Source organism: Drepanopeziza brunnea, assembly GCF_022702325.1.
Source record: "Drepanopeziza brunnea f. sp. 'multigermtubi' strain 214-2 chromosome Unknown ctg19, whole genome shotgun sequence".
NCBI lineage: Eukaryota > Fungi > Ascomycota > Leotiomycetes > Helotiales > Drepanopezizaceae > Drepanopeziza > Drepanopeziza brunnea.
In genome coordinates, this window is record NW_027094082.1 from 856,304 (window position 1) to 876,293 (window position 19,990).

The window sequence follows — 19,990 nt, forward strand, 5'->3', positions numbered from 1 at the left end:
TTTATTCTTCTAGATAGAAATTACGGTCGAGCTTTATGTATGTATTCCATCGAGCCTGATGAAGTTGCTTTGGGAAGAAAAGGGGTATAAGGACTTTGATCAATCTCAGTTGGGAAATGATAGTACAGATTCTAGAATCAAACTGTGGAAAGCGAACAGTGATGGTACTTGGCATAAATACATACAGTAGCTACGATATGAGACATAAGAAGAGCCTGGCTTGCACCGAATCAAAGCGCTGAGCTCGGATTTCTATGCCATCTCGATCGGGAAGGAACCAAGGTAGCACCCGTCACGTGAAGAAGGCAGCCCATTGACTATCATTTGCCATCGATTGAATGTCAGCTCCACCTTTTCTTGTCGAAAGCCAGAATAATACTGGAGATTCGAGGGGCAGCTCAGCCATCAATTTCTCGGGCCGGCAGACGATTCGCGCGGTTGCGGTGGGGTCCTGGCACCGCGCTAAGATGACCCTTCCTTCTTCTTTCCTTTCGCGATGACAGCCCCGTGAAATCAACTTTAATTTTCAACTTGAGCACCTCAACCTCAACCTTAACCGTGACGATCTCCGAAACCAAACCGCCAGTTTGGAGATGCGGCTTTAATTCTATCGGCTGCGCTCGACTCGAAGGGTCAACGTCTGCGAGTACGGGAGACAAAGGTGAGAGATATATGCCCTCTCTCAATTTACCCTTATGCGCGCAACTTCCTGCTATCGCTTTCAACCTCGTCCGCGAATTCGACAGTGTCGCAGCTCTACACGCCTTCTCACCGTCCCTTCTCGCCGTCCATTCACTGCTTCCATTGATTATCCTGCACTTTCCTCCTTCACTCAACACTTAACATGGGTCTTGCTCTTCAGCAAGTCAGGCAAACCTCGACACTTTCGAGGCCTCGGTGGTAACCTTCGTACCTGCATATTCAACAAGCACGCATCAACCCAGATACTCCTCTACGGGTCTTCGATGGCTCAATCGAGTGCAAAGCTAACAATTGACAGCTGACGCCAGCGAACTTTCCTGCCTGACAAGTATTACGAGACATTCCGTCGAGCAAACACGACACCACCCAGTGTGGCCCATTTTACTTTCTCACCGCAACCCTATCATACCTCCGTGAAAAGACTAGGAGGGAGTTCCTTCAACGTATGCAACGAATCACGATAAACAGACGTTCGAGCTGACGCCCCTTTCCGTATCAGAGGCATCGGTCAGACAAGACTTCTAGACGTCGACATGGGGCCGACATTATTGCGAAGACCGTCGAAGCCAACGGCGTCATCTCAGGATGGCGAGCTACAAGTAGCCTTTGCGGAGTTCTCACAGCATATGGAAAAGGCGAAGAAGGAGCTAGGCAAAATACCGTAAGTTCTACGCCCAGTCCTGGGAGCTGTACTAATTTTGCTTCTAGCCTTCCTCCTTCAATGGACAAAATCAAAAAGGTTCTGGGGACCTTTCGTAAAAGCAAAAAATCGATCAACCAGATTCCCGTCGCCACCTTTATCAAAGAACTCGAAAGGGATGATGACAACATATGCAGCCTTCTGGAAGCGCCCACCTTTAGCTTCATACTGGAGATTGCGCTGCAGATGGAGGCCGGCAAGGAGGCTGAACGTGGTTTATTCTTGCTCGCGGTGAGTAGGCCTGTGATACTGTTCATTCTCGTAAGCTGATGCATTGGCAGAAGTCGTTGTTTGAGGATTCCCTTGCCTCTGAAGACGAGAAGGCACTGGAAGTCAAGAAAGGCGTCATTGGGGCCAAGTGCCTGCTGCCTCTCCTCGAGTTCTTCCTTGACGAGACAAGTGATTTTGGCATGCGCAGATCAGTAAGTACATCGTGCGCAAAGTTTTCTCCAATACTAACGAAGCTGAAAGACTGGCTTGCTCTGCATCCAGCTTGTATCTGGCTGCGAGGAAAACCGCCTGAAATTGGACATGATGAAGGAGGACACTAGGTAAGTCATTATTTCCATGACGTTAACAAAACCCTAACCACATCTTGCATAGAAGAAGCATCGGTGCCAAGCTTATTCAAGAGCCCGATGAAATTCTGAAGGTCATATGCGCTCACTTGATCAGGGCCATATTTAGAGAGGGCACACCTCTCGAGTCCCTGTTCCCCCTCAATTACGACGAGAGTCTTTACGCCGATTTTCCAGAATCTAGTCAGGGCAATGCTGGTTGGGGACTACAGTTCCAGCAGTATATGGATAGCTTGCTTACGAGGGTTGATGATGTCCCAGACGCGTAGGTAAACATGCTCGCAGATGTATGGATTGGTCCGCTAACAAGCCTATAGAATTGGCGACCTGTTCTATGCCAGTGCTGTTCAGTTGTCACCACCAAGACGTCAATTTGGAGCCAGCCACCACAACGCCATTCTTTTCATTGACATATACCAGATGTCATTCTTGGCTCCATCGCAAGAGGGACATTTTGATTCAACTCTCGACATTCCTCTCTGTACCATCAAGACGATGACAATTACGAGAGATGTGGCATCTCAAGTAGATTCGCAATGCATCACCCTGGAGCTGGAGAATGACCCAGTGGAAAAAGGCTTTTTGGACTCCAGACCTTCCCTTATGAACAAATTGTGGTTCTCAACCCTGACAGCCTGCGTAGACCACCTTCAGGAAGTTATTGTGGGAGCCAACTCAGAGGTGGAAGTCTACGATGGAGGACCATCAGCTGCCGGCCCAAGTCAGCCCCTTTCACAGTCGCAGAAGATAAAGTCATCCTACACGCATTTGACAGAGGAGAGCCCTGAGACCCAAAACTTGGTCCAGCCCATTGCCGGTCCGAGCACAGAACCCATCAGATATTTGGCAAGCCAAAAAGACTCTCAGCAGAAGAGTCTGCTCAATGAAGATTTGCGCGATCAGAGCCCTTTGGCAAAGAAGTCCAGAAAACCTACTCAGGTAAGATCTCAGGTGGCTGTTGAGAGCTCCGATGCATCCAATGTGGATGATATATTCCATGTGGATGATGATGAAGCACCGCAAGACCCTGTCGAAGACATTTACACAGCTAGCCCCAAGACTCTACTGAGTAAGGGGTCTGTCATGAAGACCGCGCCAGCGAAGGTTATCTCTGCTATTCCTAGAAAGAAAAAGGTCAAACCAAAGGCAAAGATACCCATCGGTCGTCGTGGTGCTGTCAATCAGCCCACGCAGAGCACTAAGGGCAAGCAAGATTCTGTTGATGACGAGAAGGTTGCTGTGAAGAAGCCTGCCTTAACCTCAAGAACTCAGGTTGAAGCCAAGGAAATGCCTCTTGACACAAGCAAGAAGTCCAAGAAGAAGGCAGAGCCACGAGCGGCACCAGCCGCAGCTGCTAAGAAGGTGAATGCTTCCGTCAGCCACGCCGCAAAGGTTCAAAAGACCGACAAGAAATTCGCTCAACCCGCAAAGCCAGCTTCCGCAAAGATATACGGCCTACCAAAGCCAGCGCCCCCCAAGGTCCAGCAGCCCGAGTCTCCTGTAGATGCTTTTGAGTTGCCTGATGATGATGATGATGATGATGATGAGTCCGGACCGCCAGAAAGATCAACCAAGGGGGTGCCAAAGTCAGATTCAAAGGCTCAAGCGAAGATGCCTAAGAAAGATTTGACTACCAAGAAAGACCCCAAGAAGCGGCACTCGGCTCCCGCTGCCTCGCAGAAGCCGGTAACGGAGGCAAGACACAGCCAGAGAGCTGCGGCGTCAAGAGCAAAGGAAAAAATGCGTGGTGCAGACGAGAGCCAAGATGAAGACGCAATGGAGATGGAAGTGGAAGTGGTAGAGCGGACAAATACCCTTCCAACCAAGGAAAGGTCCAAAGCCATTCAGAATAGCAAGGAAAACGCTCAAGCCGTCGCAAAGCCTCCTCCTAAGTCAGAAAAAAATGTCACCAAATCCGCCAGTCTTCCAGTCGCAGATGACGAGAACGAGATTAAGCAGCTGCAAGCTGATGATTCTAGGGAGCTGGGGTTATCTCCGAGCGAATCTATGGATGTCGATCAAGACCAGGCTGATGATCTTTATTACGCTACGCCTCAAAAGCCGTCCCACAAGGCAGAGATCAAGGGCGCTGCTTTCGAGGCGGCAAGCCTCTCTTTGGCAACTAGCCAGGATAAAGCTAGAAGTTCAGGTCTTGATCTTGCGAGTAAGCTTGGTGGCATCCTCAGTCACCTAGATAGCGGCTCCGATCAACACGCGCCTCAGAAAACATCTGCACAGAAGCCGATTGTGATGGAAGACCACATAACAAACAACAAGTCGAATGAACCTGAACAAGGCAAGGATAAACATATCTCTGCATTGCCAAGTACTGCTACCACAGCAAAGCCCACCAAGGAGCCCGACATCAAGGTAAACCCCGTCCAAGCATCCTCGCCACATGGTGCGGGCATTGGCCTTTCACCATCCGAGTTTGATTTTCCACCTGTTCCGTCTTCGACTCCTGCTGCTGTTCACGAGTCTGCTACGACGATGTCTCTAGTGGACGAAAAAAGCAGGGAAGAGCCCAAGAAAGTTGATATGCCTAATCTGCCCGTTTCTTTCAACAAGTTCAAGCCACATCTCGTCAATCAGACCCCGGTTAACTCTTTCAAACAGCCTCTGAAGCCGACCCCGAGAGAGGATAGCATCAGAAAAGACAATGTGGCCGAGAACAGTACCATTTCGAACCAGCCCGCAGTCGACATGGAAGAGAAGCCCCTGGTGACTAACCAGCTGAAGAAGCGTAAGGCAACGGAGGCTGATCCAATGGCCCCTAAGCGTCGTCGGTCTGAGAAGGACGCATCTGACCTGCAAACAACTCGCGAAAGCGATACTGAGTCTGTGCCAAAATCAGTACACATTCAACGCAAGGCAGCTGTAGCCGAAACACCTACTCAGGGAAGCTCTGGCGTTAACAAGGATCTTGATCGGAAGCCTCGAATCATCGAATTCAGCAGTCGAGGGCCACTCAATCAAGGTGTTGCCAGTACTGAGGATATGCAAGAGAAGCGCGAAGTCGTGGCGGACAACGAGAATGCAGGTCCTACTGTAAAGCTTCTAGACAGGAAGAGAAAGCGTGCGGCAGCAAATCTTGCAGTAACCAGCCCGCCCAGTAAGAGGAAAGAAAGCAGTCCTATGCATGCGAATATTTTGGATGACATCTACGACGAGGACACGGGCAACAACGAACAGACCGCAGTTGAGAGTAGCCCTCCAAGAGCAGCAGTGCCTTCAAAACCAGTTCGCCAAAGAGTTCTCCCTCAACTGGCCTCTAGGACGAGCTCACAACCATCACGTGTCAACAAAAATGGAAGTCCAATCGCTGACGGGAGTCCGGTGGATCACATGCAGAGGCTGAAAGAAAGATTGGCCGCTGCCGAACCCAAGGAAGATGTGCAAGCCTATAAGACGGTAGCCCAAGTTGATTCTACCCCTGTACGCGAGCGAAGGCACTCGCAGATATTTGGGCCAACTATATCTTTGGGAAATAAGCTCAAGGCTCGGCCTTCATCACCCGGTGAAGCAAGCAGTCGCTACGTGCCCCATGAAGAAACAGACCTTGGTGCTTACAACGCTATCAACTCGAAGCAAGTCATTGAGCCTAAGCGAAGCCTAGCTGATCCTTTCTTCGAGAGGCTTCGAAAGCCAAATATCTTTATTGAGCGCCTTTACAGTAGTGCTTCCAAGGATTACGCCCCAGAAACCGGCAGATTCCGGTTGCAAGAAAGCAGCGATGAGTCACTCAGCGCCTTGGTTCGGGGTTCACCTACTGCTCGGGTCCGGGGCCCAGCTGCTGGACGTCGACCCCAGACCGGACAGATACTTCCTGAGCTTCCACGAGAAGCTATCGAGACCAAGCCCCGTCAGAAGCATACCATCCATCAAGAGGAAGAGAGACGTCGCGTTAAAAAGAGCCCCGAGAGAAAACGCGGCGCGACCCGACGGCAAGAATACGATGACTCGATGCCCAGTGACATGACCTCGGCTACATCGTTGGATTCGCATTCCAGTGAGTCGACGAGAACCCCACTGCAAGAAGTATCTGCTGCAAACAAAACGTGGAATGTTGCGTTGCGTCCCCACTACAATACCGTTGGCCAAGCAGTCCATCGAATTGCAGAAGTAAGCGTTCCGATAATCAAATATATGAGTGACTGCTGACATTCATTAGGAAGTCATCATTCGACTATCGGCAGAAGAGGATAAGATGGCTCTTCTCGTCACGCATTATCAGGAGAACGGTACCAAAATTCTAGACGGCATCGTGAAGAAGCGGGAGGGTGAAAGACAGACCATGTGCAACAATCTCGAGGCAAAGAGAGCAGAAATGGCAACCGCCTATTCCGAAGCAAGAGACATTGCCATGCAGTCTGTAGATGATCTTCAGGAGAATGCGACCAGTCATTTCGAGAAGGGCTGGCGGCAGAGGCAAGAATCGATCCGCAAAACCATCCGTCAAGGCCGAGATTCCGACAACTGAGTTTGAGTTGAGGCTATCAGGCCGCAAGGCTATGGATGATCGCAAGACGACTCGGCAGAATGCGGAATATGCTGAACGGAATAGCGTTGCTTGACAACAGTTTCTTTGCTCGGCTATAGTACAGGTAGTAATTTGTGTTCAGATGTTGTGCCGATGTAAGAATAGCTTAGCTGAGATGGGGGCTAGGTATGGATAGGAGGGATCGCCGTGAGCTGCATAGTGCAGAGTAGTATCTTTGTACCTAGCATATCTCAATGAAGGTAGATGAGGGTTACAGAAAAAGCCGTGTAGTAAAAATAGCTATGTAGACCGGAGTTGAGGTAGTGGTGATGTGGTAGTCGTCGTTGACATGAGGCTGAATGCATTAAAGCGCGATCCATGACGCCGTATAAGGCTGGGCAAGGCTAATTAGTAAGTAAGTCACTATTAATAAGTAGTACTACTACGTAGGTACGTGGTACATGGGGCTGGCTCAACTTTGACCCCACCCATACATACTCTGACTTACTTGGAGGGACAACCCTGCGCGACGGTGAAAGCCTCTTCTCTGCGCCCGACTTCTGCCACTTCTCTGCAGTCTTCCGACTCCGGCTCCGGCTCCGGCTCCTCTTCACTCATCCATCTGGATCTATTCCAGCCGTCAAAAAACCTCACTCATTTCACCTCACTCTTCACCGGTTCACCCCTTCACCTCCTCACCCCACCATATTACCCCACATCCGAGTGCCGATCAGCCAGCCTGCTGCAGATAGAGACACAGAGAGGGTGAATCAACAAAGAGTCAAGGACAAAACCAGACACATATAAACGTTCCATATATATATACATATATATTTAAAGGTAGCAAAGGATGGGACGTGACGGGTTCCATCCCTTCAAGGGTAGAGTTAGCAAGCACTTTGGGGATTCGGTACGTGCCAACTCGCCATCGTAGTCCCCTTCCTACAACTCTCAACTCTCGCCTCTGCTCCCGAACCTTTCAGGCCCTCGCATTACAATTTACGCTTAGGGACAAAAAGGATAGCAATGGGATTCTTTGCAACGCTGACCAGGTGGCTGGGTTGGAAACAGCTGGCTCCCGATGATGCCTATCTAAGCTGTAAGTACCCCCGGAAAGCCGTTGTGACCTGGTGAGCCACACATAGACTGACGCTCTGTCCACAGATTACGATATCCGCCGTAAGTGATAGTACCTTACGTGGGAGCCAAGGGCGCAGTTTGGACACTGATTCCGGGAGACAGTGACAAAAGAGGACGTCGATACGCTGAAGAATGACTGGCTTACTGACAATGTGAATTCCCTCCGTATTACTTCTGCATTCATTTCTGACTGTTTGACTCGCAGACAATCGCATTCTGGGAAGAGTACATCCGTCCACCCCTCAGCTTGGCTGGTAGACACTGACGAGACCAGATACCTCGAGCGCGAGGAACTGCGCAAATACCCCTCCTCGAACATAGTGCTCCTGCGCCCTTCCATGGCCTTTATGCTCATGCAAACGCCCGATCCTCTGACCCTCAAGGATGCCCTGCCAAACTTCAGCCGCACAACGCACATCTTCCTCCCCATAAACGACGCCCGCAACGCCGCAGTTGCCGAAGGTGGCTCGCATTGGTCTCTCCTCCTCGTATCAGTCATCGACGGCGTGGCTTTCCACTACGACTCCCTGTCCCCGTCGAACTACAATGAGGCTATGTTGGCCACGAACAAAATTTCTCACTTGCTGGGACGCCCGTTGAGGTTCTTGAATCTGGAAGATAGCCCGCAGCAGGAGAATAGCAGTGATTGTGGGGTGTATGTTTGCATACAGATGCGGCATCTGCTGTTGAAGAGGCTGCTGAGTGTGAATGCAAAGGAGAAGGTTAGTATGAGTATGGGGGGCAAGTTGGTGGATGCGAGCGGCGGGAGGAAGGAAATGTTGAAGACTATTGAGGGGTTTAGGAAGGAGGGCGAACGGAGGAGATCGTAAGTTTTTTTTTTTTTTTTTTTCTTATACATCTCTGCTTCTAGATGCCTTGCGATTCGGAAGGCTTGGATGATCCAGAGAACACTGTGGCTGACATTTACGAAAGGATCGATGACTCGCGCTCTGCGTCTCCATATGGCAAATACAAAGATGCGAAGAGTCCGCCCCGGATCGACTCGTGATGAGTTCTCCTTTGAAACCAGGCGACATACACGTAAGAGGGACAAACATGATAGCGAGAGCGCACGGCGTACTTTTAGGCATGATTTTTCCCATCCTTTACTACTACTTTACGAACGAGAGTATGGGGAATTCTTTGGAGGGGGGGGGTTGGCAAGCCCGCTGAACGTGGGGCAAGGGAATAAATCAGGCTGGCATTTGCGGAAAGGAAAAATGAATAGTAGAGGTGCTGGGTGGTAGATGGTAGGTGCGTAGGTGCTTTATTTAATAGAGAAATAAACATAGTGGCTTCGATGCTGAGGATGTGCATGCTTTAAATGCCATGACCCTGTCGCTAATTGCCCCCCTGTGTATATTTACCGAGATTTTCCTCAAGTGAGACTCTTTTTAGAAGACGGGGATGTCGAATGATGATGGCACTCGCGCGCGAAAATGTAAACGCTATTTAAAATACAATTTCTCTTCTCATGGCGAGCGAGGTAGCTAGTAGCTGATGTTTGCATTGAGATTCGGGAGAAGCCTTGTTTGGGCGATGTTTTAGCCTATAAGATTGGTTCTGGAAGTGTTGGTATGTTAATGAGTAAAGGGTGTGTATGGCACGCAGTTGCACGTTCCAGGGCCTGTATGGCTCGCAACTAGCAGATTGAATACCAATTTGCTGGGGTGTTTTTGCGAAGTTGTTTTTGTAGCATTGAACAGCGGCGCAACGCTCCCATCGGGGCGGGAATAACACCGATATTGCGATTGCGCAGATTACGCCTTTTCAAAGTGTCTTTTGAAGAAGCCATTGCAAAAAGGGAGCGTTGTAGAAGGATAAAAAGGTGGTCAAAATAAGCGGAAAGAGAGAGCGGGGGGGGGGGAAGCTTGCAACTTGGAAGTTGGAGCTTTTTGCTGCACCTTCGATTTGTATGGTGCGACTACAAGTTGCAAGGTTAGATGCACGCTTTACAAGATCTACATGCACGAGCCATACAGATTGGAGCCTCAATTCTTGCATCTTGACGCGCAACTTGGAGATGCAAGAATATTATGGTGGTGCGACTTGGCTTGCATCTGCGAGGCATACATGCTCTAAGTTAGTAAGTAAGTAAAGGCCTTATTAGCGACATCTGGCCGAAAGGGGAAGGGAAAGAGAAAAGGAAGGTGAGTTTCGAGAAGAAGCTGAGGTTTTTTTGAGACATTGCCGCCCCGCGCTAGTTCAGTTCAGTTCACTTTGAAGTGGTTTGATTGTAAATGTAATACGTTGTACTGTCTTTAGTTCAGATGTTTGATTTTATGTCGCGCTGCTTTTTGCTTACTTGTACTGTCGGGTATGATCTATATTAGGTGCCTTGTGCCGTTATAGCGTTGGCTTTGTTGCTGGCTGGCTGGCTAGCTAGCTAGACCTCTCAGCAGCCGTCGGGATTAATCACGGTGCGGTTTACAATTGAATTCTGGACGGAGTTGGGAGTTGGGATTTGGGACCTCGTTTCTTGTAATAAGAACAAGGATGGTGTTTCTTAATGGGTGGCTTGAATATCAGTGAGCGACTCTGTCCGTCTTTTCATTTCTTCGGTTTTGTATACAGTCGTGGCTGTATCGTGGCAACAGCACTCTGAGTGTAGGACGAGATTCTTTGAGTCTTTTATGTGATGCGCAATGCAAATATGAAAGAGTGGGTGGGTGGAGGCGAGTTTAGTTGTCTATTGAGAGAGAGGGGGGGAGGTGTAGACGGTGGGCGTGCTGATCAAACGGAGAGGTGGTTCGTGGGTTGTAGGTAGGAATGAAATGCGATACGGCTTGTTGGTAATTGCTGTATCTATCTGCTGGCCAGTCGTATATAGAGAACTAGCCTGATACTTAATCATAAACGCCGGTGGAAGAGAACATAAGCTTAAGAATATTGAAGCCGTCGTGTTAGCTCGCGTAGGAATCTCCACTTTCCGAGAAAAAATTTTTTAAGGTAGGTATAGGGTTGAATACCACGGCTGTATGGTATCCAGGGGCGTGGATGGCATAGTTGGTTGTCATCTTCGGGTCAAACTGGTGTGGAGGAGTTGTAACGATTTGGGGCCGAGTGGTTTAGACTCACCAGACCACACACGACAAACCGTATACGATTCGAAAAAACGAAATCCCAGGACGACGGGGTTTCTTCTCCTATCTCGAGGTAGGAGTTTGTTTTGTCTCTGGTTTTTTTTCTTCTTTTTTTTTTCTTTTTTCTTCTCTTTTCTTCGATTGAATGAGTGATTCAGATAAAAATCAATAGCCAATAGTATGAATTAAGTAACAGCTCAGAATCCAATAATTCAAGAATTGATCTCCTCGCGATTTGAACTGTTTCGGGGGGGAGGGGGTTTCTCTTTTTTTCTCTCTCTTTCTTTTCAGGATCCTTCGTCTTCTAATATGTGATACTATGTTTTTATAGATGCATCATCGAGGAAATTTCAATTGCAAAGGAATTACTACCATCCAGAGGGCCTTATCAGAGATTATGTCAATAAAATTATATAATTCACTTCATAGCTATACCAATCCCTTATTTCCGCTTTACTGTTACTTGATACTGCTGGCCGGTCTGTACGCGGCTGAAAATATTGGAATATATTATCACGCAAACCTTCGACGTTATTAATCGATGATATACTGCTATCAGATGTAAGAGTAAGTGAGCTGCGTCGGCCTCTTGATAATGCCGTTTTTTTGGGAGGCTTTCTCAAGAATATAGTACGGTTGACTTTTACATTGAGGAGGGTTGAGGTTCTTACTCTGCAAGATGCCTTCGCTTAGGGGCACGGCCCGAAACGGAGAAAAAAAAAGAAAAGAAAAAACCCCGGCTCTCGGTGCATGAACTAGTGGCACGTGCTACGGGTACAGTACCCAAGTTCAAAGATGGGAGTCTGCGACTTCGGTTTTTTTTTTTTTTTTTTTTTTTTTTTTTTTTTGCAACGATATCTTTGTGTCTCCAGCTTTAAAAAGGTGATTATATCTTTCTATTTTTGATACTCTCTAGATATTCACGATCTCTGAAATCGGGAAACGGGAAGCTCTCTGACCTTGAGAAAAAGCTCAAAGTCAGCTCTTCGGCACAATTCCAAAGCATCAAACGGGCATGTGTGCTTCCACTTGATTATTCTTCTCCTCGAGATCATTTCACAATGCTAGTTTGACTTTTCCCAAAAAGTGCCGTGCCTTGCACCTTTTCATCATCCTTCAAAACGAGAAATCTGATGATCTATATAATATCGAAGTCGGTCTCCTCGATCTTTTTATCTTTCGCTTCCTCCCACTATAAAGGAGAAATATCAGAAGATGACTACGATGCTCTTTGTTCAGCCGGCTGAGAAGTGCAGAAGATCTGTCAGTTGACCAACTTCGAAGGGTAGCCTCTAGGAAGCGGAGAGCGATGAGATACGCTCGCCTGAGCAAAGGGCTGGATAAGAATCATGCAAGACGTGGAGGCCGATATGCTTCAAGTGCCTCCTCGCCTTCCTCTCCCTCACTTGCTTGCCCATTTTTACTGAAAAGGAAACAAAAAGTTCGATTCTTCTGACTCTCCAAACACGATTCAAGACGAGGATGTATTAGTGGCCGACCTCATCGCTGCCCACAGCGTCCGCTTGGCATACGAGACCTGGTGCTGGGCAACCTGTGCGCCAACCTGGTTATTGTCTGGAATATCGTGCAGAGAGCCAACCGCCCCAAAATCGGCCTCTGCCTTGACGCCTTCCAGTGTGTGAATCAAGTCACCACTCCCTCCTCGAAGAGTATTCCACAAAAGCTGCATATACAATTATATATACTGAGAGACCCATCTCGCCAGGACCGTCGCCGGCGAGTATGGCGACAGGTGCACCAACTCGGGGATCGCACCTGGCACCTCTTGAAAAGATTTCCCTCGCCCACGCACACTCTCTTTGTCCTGCTCAGCTCTACAGTCCTCGCCGACAAGATCTACGTGCACACTCCTTGCCCTGCCCACTCGGCCCATCATCAAACTCCCTCACGCCAAACCAGCACCACCCTCTAGTCTTCAGCAGAGCCTTAGCAAACTGCTCGCACTGCTTCGTCAGGAAGCCTTCGTTATACAAGTACGGGCGGTGATCGTGGCTCCATCGCCCCCTGGGTCTCAGTCCATCGTTCACTCGTCTCGGAACAGGACGGGCGGTTTGTACACATCGCTTATCTACTGTCGGGGTGCGAAGGAGAGTCTGGAGAGTATGCAGGATGGGTGTGCTAAAGCGAGTGATTAGGTAAGAGGAGAGGTCGAGGCTGAAGTTGCAGGGAGGAAGGCGCTATACAATATTGACCTTGTGTATTTAAAAGCGAATATTTCCGAAAGTATTTTATTTCACCACGGGGATGCGGGACAATAGAGCCCGCGACTGCATTACTGGCCTCTCAACTACTGATAGCTGAGCTTGAATGATGTCGCAAGTTTCCAAATCGGTTTGCCTGCGCTTGTAGATATGTGCCACACTATGTGCCTGGAATAATTGGAAGAAAAACGAAGCCAGAGGAACAAATTAACTTTGCTTTGCTATGCTAAGCGAGGTGCCAACAAGGAAGTCGAAGGGACGCGATATGGACGGGGTCCCTAGGTGAAGCGGGAGAGAGTGAAGGAGGCGTGGGGTTTGGATTAGAGTCTTCAGGATTGGTATATTCAGAAGGGTTATGACTGATTCTGTCTTGCGAAGAGATAAGGGATATTGTTGACTCGATGGCCTTGCTCGTCCCAAGCAGTATTGTGAGCAGCAATATCGTGATTTTATCTCCTTCTCGTTAAAAACAAAACAAAACAAAACAAAGATTCTTCGGGGGTCTGGGTCCGGTCAGGGTTGTCGTCCATGTGACCATTGACCAATAGTGAATAGCCGACACGCAGTAGTGGAGTCAATCCAGACGCCGATAGCCGACAATTGCCAATCCGGGCTGCTGAGTCGATGCCTTCAAAAGCCGCCGGCGCCGTGCCCTACGATCCACTTCTCCACGTTCCCCCAAAACCCAATTTACGTCCGGTATAACTATGGCCGAGACACTCATCATTTCTGCACATTCAATTCCCTTTCGTTTTCCACGATAGACCCAATATATCGTCAATATGGCAAAGACTTTCGATGCTGCCGAAGGTAAGTAAATACGTAGAATTCTCATGCGATCATTTACTAATTATCTCTATCAGTCGCAAAGCACAATACCCCGGAATCCTGCTGGGTGAGTCTGTACGGCGATGTCTGGGATATCACGGAATTTCTCCCCAACCATCCGGGCGGGTCCAAGATAATCCTCAAGCTGGCCGGTGGCGATGCAACAGAAGAATACGACCCAATCCATCCCCCGGGGACGTTGGAAGAAAACCTCAAGCCAGAAGCGAAGCTGGGGAAGATTGATCCCCAAACGCTACCAAAGCCCGAAGCAGACACTATAGAGAAGGAGCAAGAACAGGAGGGCCCGCCGGATATGCAAAGTATATTCAACTTGGACGAAATGGAGCAGGTGGCTACCAAGCAGATGTCCAAGAAGTGTTGGGCCTATTACTATTCTGCTGCGGACGACTTGATATCGAAGAGCTTCAACAACTTGGTCTACAAGCAAATACTGCTCCGGCCGAGGGTTTTCGTTGACTGTACGAGATGTGATACTTCTACTTCTCTGCTGGGACACAATGTTGGAATACCGTTATTTGTTTCACCGGCCGCGATGGCACGACTGGCACACCCTGCAGGTGAGCGGGGGATTGCTCAGGGTATCAGCCAGTTTGGGGCTCTGCAGATTATTTCCAACAACGCATCTCAGACGCCGGAGCAAATCGTGGAAGGGTCACTGCCAGGCCAAATCTTTGGCTGGCAGTTATACGTTCAGAACGACCGGAAGAAGAGCGAGGATATGCTTGCTCGGATAAACAAGATGTCGGATAAGATCAAGTTCGTCTGCTTGACACTGGACGCTCCGGTTCCAGGCAAGAGAGAAGATGACGAGAGGGGAAGTCTAGTCGGGGCCTCCCTGCCTGTTTCCTCTGGTGTCAAGACCGCTGACGAGCCTAGAAGGCCTGGCGGAGGTGGTGTTGGACAACAATTATTTTTTGGCACGGCTGCAGATTTGACTTGGAAGCCAACCTTGTCCTGGCTAGCAAAACACACTACATTACCGATTGTACTGAAGGGTCTGCAGACACACGAGGATGCGTATCTGGCTGCTCAATATGCTCCGCAAGTCAAGGCTATCATTCTATCGAACCACGGCGGCCGTGCACTTGATACTGCTCCACCTGCTGTACACACCTTGCTAGAGATCCGAAAATACTGCCCTGAAGTATTTAGTAGAGTCGAGGTATGGGTCGACGGCGGTATCAAGAGAGGTACCGATGTCGTCAAAGCTCTCTGCCTTGGTGCCAAGGCAGTAGGTGTGGGCCGAGCTGCGTTGTACGGTCTTGGAGCAGGTGGCGCTGAGGGTGTTGAGAGGACCTTTGAGAGTAAGAATCCACCCATCTGGTTTTCGTCAAATGCTCACCCTTCTTTAGTCCTCAAAGCCGAGACGGAAACATGTATGAGACTTCTGGGTGTTGAGAGAGTGAGCGATTTGGGCGCAAAGAACGCAAGTTATCTACCATTCCCCTTTTATCCAGTGTCTGACTGTCGATAGATTAATCCACGGGCGGTCGAGCGCGACATATATGATGGGCATGCAGGGCTAGAAAAGCTCGGTCTTTGGGTCAAAGCTAACTTGTAGATCCGCGAAAATATAAGTTTAAGTATTTACCAGATTCGGAGTGCGATTGGTCTTGATTTAGGTCCTCGATTTTGTACTCCCATTGTGTAAATCTTTGCTATCGTTTCTCCCGAGCCAATAACTGGATGTCGAAAATGTCGATCATACGACCCTCGCCTCGCTTAACTTCAACAGCCAAATAAACAAAATAAGTCAACCGCGACCTTCATTCACTATTCCTGAGCAGAATATGACTCTTGCCCCAAGATGGCACCAAATAGGGCCGCCGGGTGGAGGCGGGAACAAGGGTGGATGCCACAAATCGGACGAGATGGATTGAAAATGAAGGCTTACATGTCTATCATGCTAGGGATGTCATTGAAACTCCCTAAAGACCCAGAATTATATGTTCTTGTTGTATAAATCCGTCCATATTGTTCTTGGCAATTCAAAATGAGCGTCCAGATAATTTCCGCTCGCTTAACTGTTTAAGCCAAATAAACAACGAAGGCAAATCACAACATTCACCCACTTTATACTTTTGGGAAATATGATTTTGCCTCATTACGGTATCACGCAAACATGTCGGTGCCATAAGTGAATCAAGATGAATTCATTCTGGCATTGATTGACAACATCGAGCGAGAGCATTCACAACCTCCATTTAGCCTGTTGCCGTGATTCATTGATATCCTTCCCCTTCCCACCTATTCAGGCTCCGAATTCAATAATCTGCCGATCTATAAGAGGACGATCTCGTCTCCCACAGACCAGTTGTCTCTACATCACAACAACACATCCATTCCCAATACAACTTTGCCTCATCACTAGTGTCAAGTCGTTGATAGACGTCCGTTCTAATTACAGAACACGGTCATTATGGCGGAAACACCAGTCACTACCACTGACTTGACAGCCGAGGCCTTGCCGGTCCGAGACAGCCCCTCAGAAAAGACGATTCAGCTCCCCCCCGTCGATCTTACCGATCCTACCTTTCCCAGCACATCCATTCTTCCCAGCACACTCCCTCTTCCCAGCACACTCCCTCTTCCCAGCACACTCCCTCTTCCCAGCACACTCCCTCTTCCCAGCACATTCTATCTTCCCAGAACCCTCTCTCTTCCTAGAACACTCTCTTTTCCCAGCACACTCTCTCTCCCCGCCACGAACCCTGGCGACTACATACATACAAGCTGGAGCCCCGTCTACGCCCACACAGCCAAGGTATGTCCCGATAGATGATCCACCTCTCATCCTCGACGGGCCGAGATTCGAAGCTCGGAGGACATGCTCCGAGCCGGGACCTCACGAAAGGCGCCAGCTCCGAGATCTTGTGGATATACAAGCTGACTTCAATCCAGTGCGACGGCTGCCAGGAGCACAACACCTCCGTCGTCCAACGCTGCGACCGCTGCAACCTCCAATACTGCAAAGATTGCATGCACAAGGCCGTGGATACGAAGAACCACAAGTATGACAGTGCGCAGCTGGACTGGAATGTCTCTTCTGCGCCATCGACCTCCAGAGGGAGACGAGTTGCTCTGCCGCAACCGAGTGGGACTGGTACCCAGTCGGGTGCTGGAAAGCTTAGGTTGAAGGCTGCCAAGCGGAAGATTAAGGTGAAGATCCCGGAGAGGCTCATGTCGGAGGCGGAGAAGTACGATGCTACCAAGCCCCTCAAGGTTCAAGAGTATGTTGTCTTGGAGGATGACAACGATGACTCACTGACCACCAAACCCTCGGGCAGTGAGGCTCCTGCTACTAAGATCCTCGGCGAAAATAGCCAGGTTGCGTCCCGGGTCAAGACTCATGGATATGATCATGGGGATGGCAACAGTGGCCTATTTACTGACTCGAATTCCTCTGGCAAGAAGCGTCCTAACCCTGGCAGCTTCGGCGCTGATAGCCAGGCTGCTCCAAAGGGCAAGATTCGTCGCTACAACGAATATGAGGATGAAGGCGCTCCTCACCAGATGGGGCCCTCGTCGAGATACGACCACCCCTCTCACTTTAGCAATGATCTAGGCGCCATTACAAGCAGTTTCAAGCGTCCCCGCTACACCTCACCCTACGTCAACGGCAACGGCAACGGCCACGGCATGGCCACCACGTCCGCTGCTCAACACCAAACGTCCACTCCCGACCACACCTCCACACACAACGCACGCCTCAGCAGATACTCCGGCCCCGGCTCATCCAGCCCGCAAGCTCCTCCTCGGCCCTCGGCCCCGGCCCTCTTCGAGGTGGCTCACCCAGGCCACTTCTGCGACGCCGCCAACCTCCGCCGCACCGCCTCGACCCTGAGCGCGGCCAGCACCTTCGGCAACGCCATGACGGCCGTCACGCACAGCAAGGCCGCGCTCGAGGCCCTGGGCGCCCAGCGCGCGGCCTTCGCAAAGGAGTGCAACGCCGCGTGGAACGAAGAGCCCCAGCTGCTGGAGCTGAAGGCCAAGGGAGACATCGACGAGGCCAAGGAGCTCTGGATGGCCGCTGCTCAGGTTCGTTTGCCCCAGTCCCAGTCCCAATCCTAATCCCACCCTCGCCCTCGCCCGCTCTTTCTTTCTTCGATTCCTCCCCAGAGTGGAGCCCCTTACTGACTGGCCACCCTCGCATCAAACCAAAGATATTGTACATCTCCCGGGGCCTTGGCTCTTGACAGGCGCAGCGTGTGACTGAGCCAGCCGGCCGATTCATTCATCCACTTTCACCTCCCCACAAGACTTCGATCCTCCTCCTCCTCTGTTTTTTTTTTTTTTTTTTCCTTTTTTTTTCCTTTTTTCCTTTTTTGCATTCCTCTTTCCCTCTCAGATGATTTGTCCCCCGCTGAGTTTTCGACTTTTTCGCGGCGTTTGAGCTCGAAGTTGCTAGCGAGGAGGTAGGCCGGAAAGAAACAGGTTGGGACATCATCGATCCCTTTCTTTGTACTGCGCTGCGGCGCTGCTGCGCCGGTTTCATTCGAGGCCGAGGAGAAAGAATTACGAGCGAGGATTACCTTCTTGCGGTTGTGGATGTAGGTAGAAGATCAATCAATACCATGAGTTCTTTGGGGCGGGGTTAGAATTTAGAATTGTGGTTTTGATGGTGGCTCTGTGATGATGTAGAGCAGTGCGTGCTGCTTGGGATCAACGTCGATCGGCTTGGGGTGTTTATAGTTATATCAAAAGACTTTGGTTTGAAAAGGAGCCCCGCTTCCCCCCTTCCCCAAAAGAAAGGACATTAGGCATTGGAATACCTAATGCCCGTTCGAGACCATACGAATGAACCAGCAAGCAGAGGTCGTCGTCGTTGAGAATGTGGGTCTTCTCGCTTCTGTCTTGGCGCCCTTGCTCCTTCCTTCCCTAAATATTCTCACTCGCCTCTCCTTCTTCCTTCTTTCATCTTCCTCATCAGAGCAAGCAAGCACGTTTATTTACTACCTATTCCCCTCCTAATCGTCGGAGAATGGATAGCGACCTCTTGAAAACTTACACACCCATTGTCTGAAATCTTTAAACATGATATGTTCTTCATTATCGCCGTCGAATCCCTCTTTTTGCTCCTACCCCGGGAGCAGGATGCGGCGGCCAGGCCGCTATGCGGCAAACCGGCTTCTTTTCCTACTCTTGAGCTCTTGACGACGTCGCTCTCTCTCCAGAACCATGCTGCTGCTGCTGCCGGTGGCTCTTTCGGGTTGCGACTGGATGGTGGCTGTGGACTAGGAAATAGCAACATGGCGATGATTTTGGCACCGTCGTTCGATCAAGCAAAGCACTGGATACCCGATCTCGACACCCGACGAGACGATGCTTGGTGGTGCCCGAGACCTGGGAGGTACGACGAGATTTGATCCGGGGGCAAAGGTCAGATACCTTTTGTTTCAACATGGGACACATCTTTCCGGGATCGAGGGACTGGAACCGGAATCGGTCCATCTTCGTGGCTGCTGCTATTGCTGGGAGCAATGAGGATTCCAAATTCTGGAGGGAGGGAAATGTGACAAAATCACAAGGCGTATGTATGTATTAGTTCTGATATGAACAAGTTCTGGATCCGACCGAGGCAGCCAGAGTGGTGAAACCTTGTGGAACTGTTGCGATCTGGACCTACGGCGAGTCTCACCACATGGAACGTTTATTGTCATTCGCTGAATACCTTGCAGCTTCGAATTCCTCAACTCGCCGCATGTATGTGGCTGCAAGTTCGCTGGTTGTTCCATTTCGTTCTCGTTCATTATCCGACATGACTCGCTAGATCTGTCGACGCCGAATGCCGCTGAAATCATGAAAGTGCTCCTCCGATTTGATCAGAGACAGACTGGATTTCTGTGGATATGTACGACGACTTTACCTCTACCTTGGGACGTGGCGACGCCAGTCACAGCCTTCCCTGTCAGACACCAGGACGTCAGGGATGGCGTCTTGAGTAACGGTCTATCTTACATCCGGTTAGATCTCTCTCTGATGAGGTTGAGGGCAGTATCAGCACAGCAATTAGTATGAGTGCACGTTGGCGAGCTGCAAATGTTCCCGATCTGGTGGGCACAGGCAAAGACCTGGTGAAAGTAGTTGTAAGGGAGCTGCGAGATGGTAAGGGAGAGCAGGATTGGATAGAGAGCGGAAGTGGAACCGCGATCTTTCTGTTCAAGAAGTCCGCTTGACGCAAGGTCGATCGGCCAATGTTGGCTCTTGCGGCGTCGGTGTAGGCACTGATTCTGGAG

The 19,990-nt window shown here is 49.8% G+C and overlaps 4 protein-coding genes across 4 annotated transcripts; all 4 read left to right on the plus strand.

Annotated features, from left to right (window-relative positions):
- Positions 1-1,235: 1,235 nt before the first annotated feature.
- Positions 1,236-6,460, plus strand: L3040_009015 (uncharacterized protein; the record flags this gene model as incomplete). The annotated part of the gene is made up of 7 exons (XM_007296150.1): positions 1,236-1,363; positions 1,411-1,633; positions 1,684-1,824; positions 1,874-1,953; positions 2,006-2,245; positions 2,298-6,102; positions 6,152-6,460. The coding sequence occupies 7 exons, from the start codon at positions 1,236-1,238 to the stop codon at positions 6,458-6,460; spliced, it is 4,926 nt and encodes a 1,641-aa protein (XP_007296212.1).
- An 850-nt stretch (positions 6,461-7,310) lies between these two features.
- L3040_009016 (uncharacterized protein) lies at positions 7,311-8,609 on the plus strand (the record flags this gene model as incomplete). Its single annotated transcript, XM_066155806.1, has 7 exons — positions 7,311-7,370; positions 7,532-7,559; positions 7,625-7,639; positions 7,703-7,752; positions 7,806-7,825; positions 7,875-8,426; positions 8,534-8,609. The coding sequence occupies 7 exons, from the start codon at positions 7,311-7,313 to the stop codon at positions 8,607-8,609; spliced, it is 801 nt and encodes a 266-aa protein (XP_066010094.1).
- Positions 8,610-13,687: 5,078 nt separating this feature from the next.
- On the plus strand, positions 13,688-15,315 carry L3040_009017 (uncharacterized protein; the record flags this gene model as incomplete). Its single annotated transcript, XM_066155807.1, has 4 exons — positions 13,688-13,715; positions 13,769-15,058; positions 15,107-15,180; positions 15,229-15,315. 4 exons carry the CDS (start codon positions 13,688-13,690, stop codon positions 15,313-15,315), a joined length of 1,479 nt encoding a protein of 492 aa, XP_066010095.1.
- Positions 15,316-16,532: 1,217 nt separating this feature from the next.
- L3040_009018 (uncharacterized protein) lies at positions 16,533-17,825 on the plus strand (the record flags this gene model as incomplete). Its single annotated transcript, XM_007296154.2, has 1 exon — positions 16,533-17,825. One exon carries the CDS (start codon positions 16,533-16,535, stop codon positions 17,823-17,825), a length of 1,293 nt encoding a protein of 430 aa, XP_007296216.2.
- Positions 17,826-19,990: the final 2,165 nt, after the last annotated feature.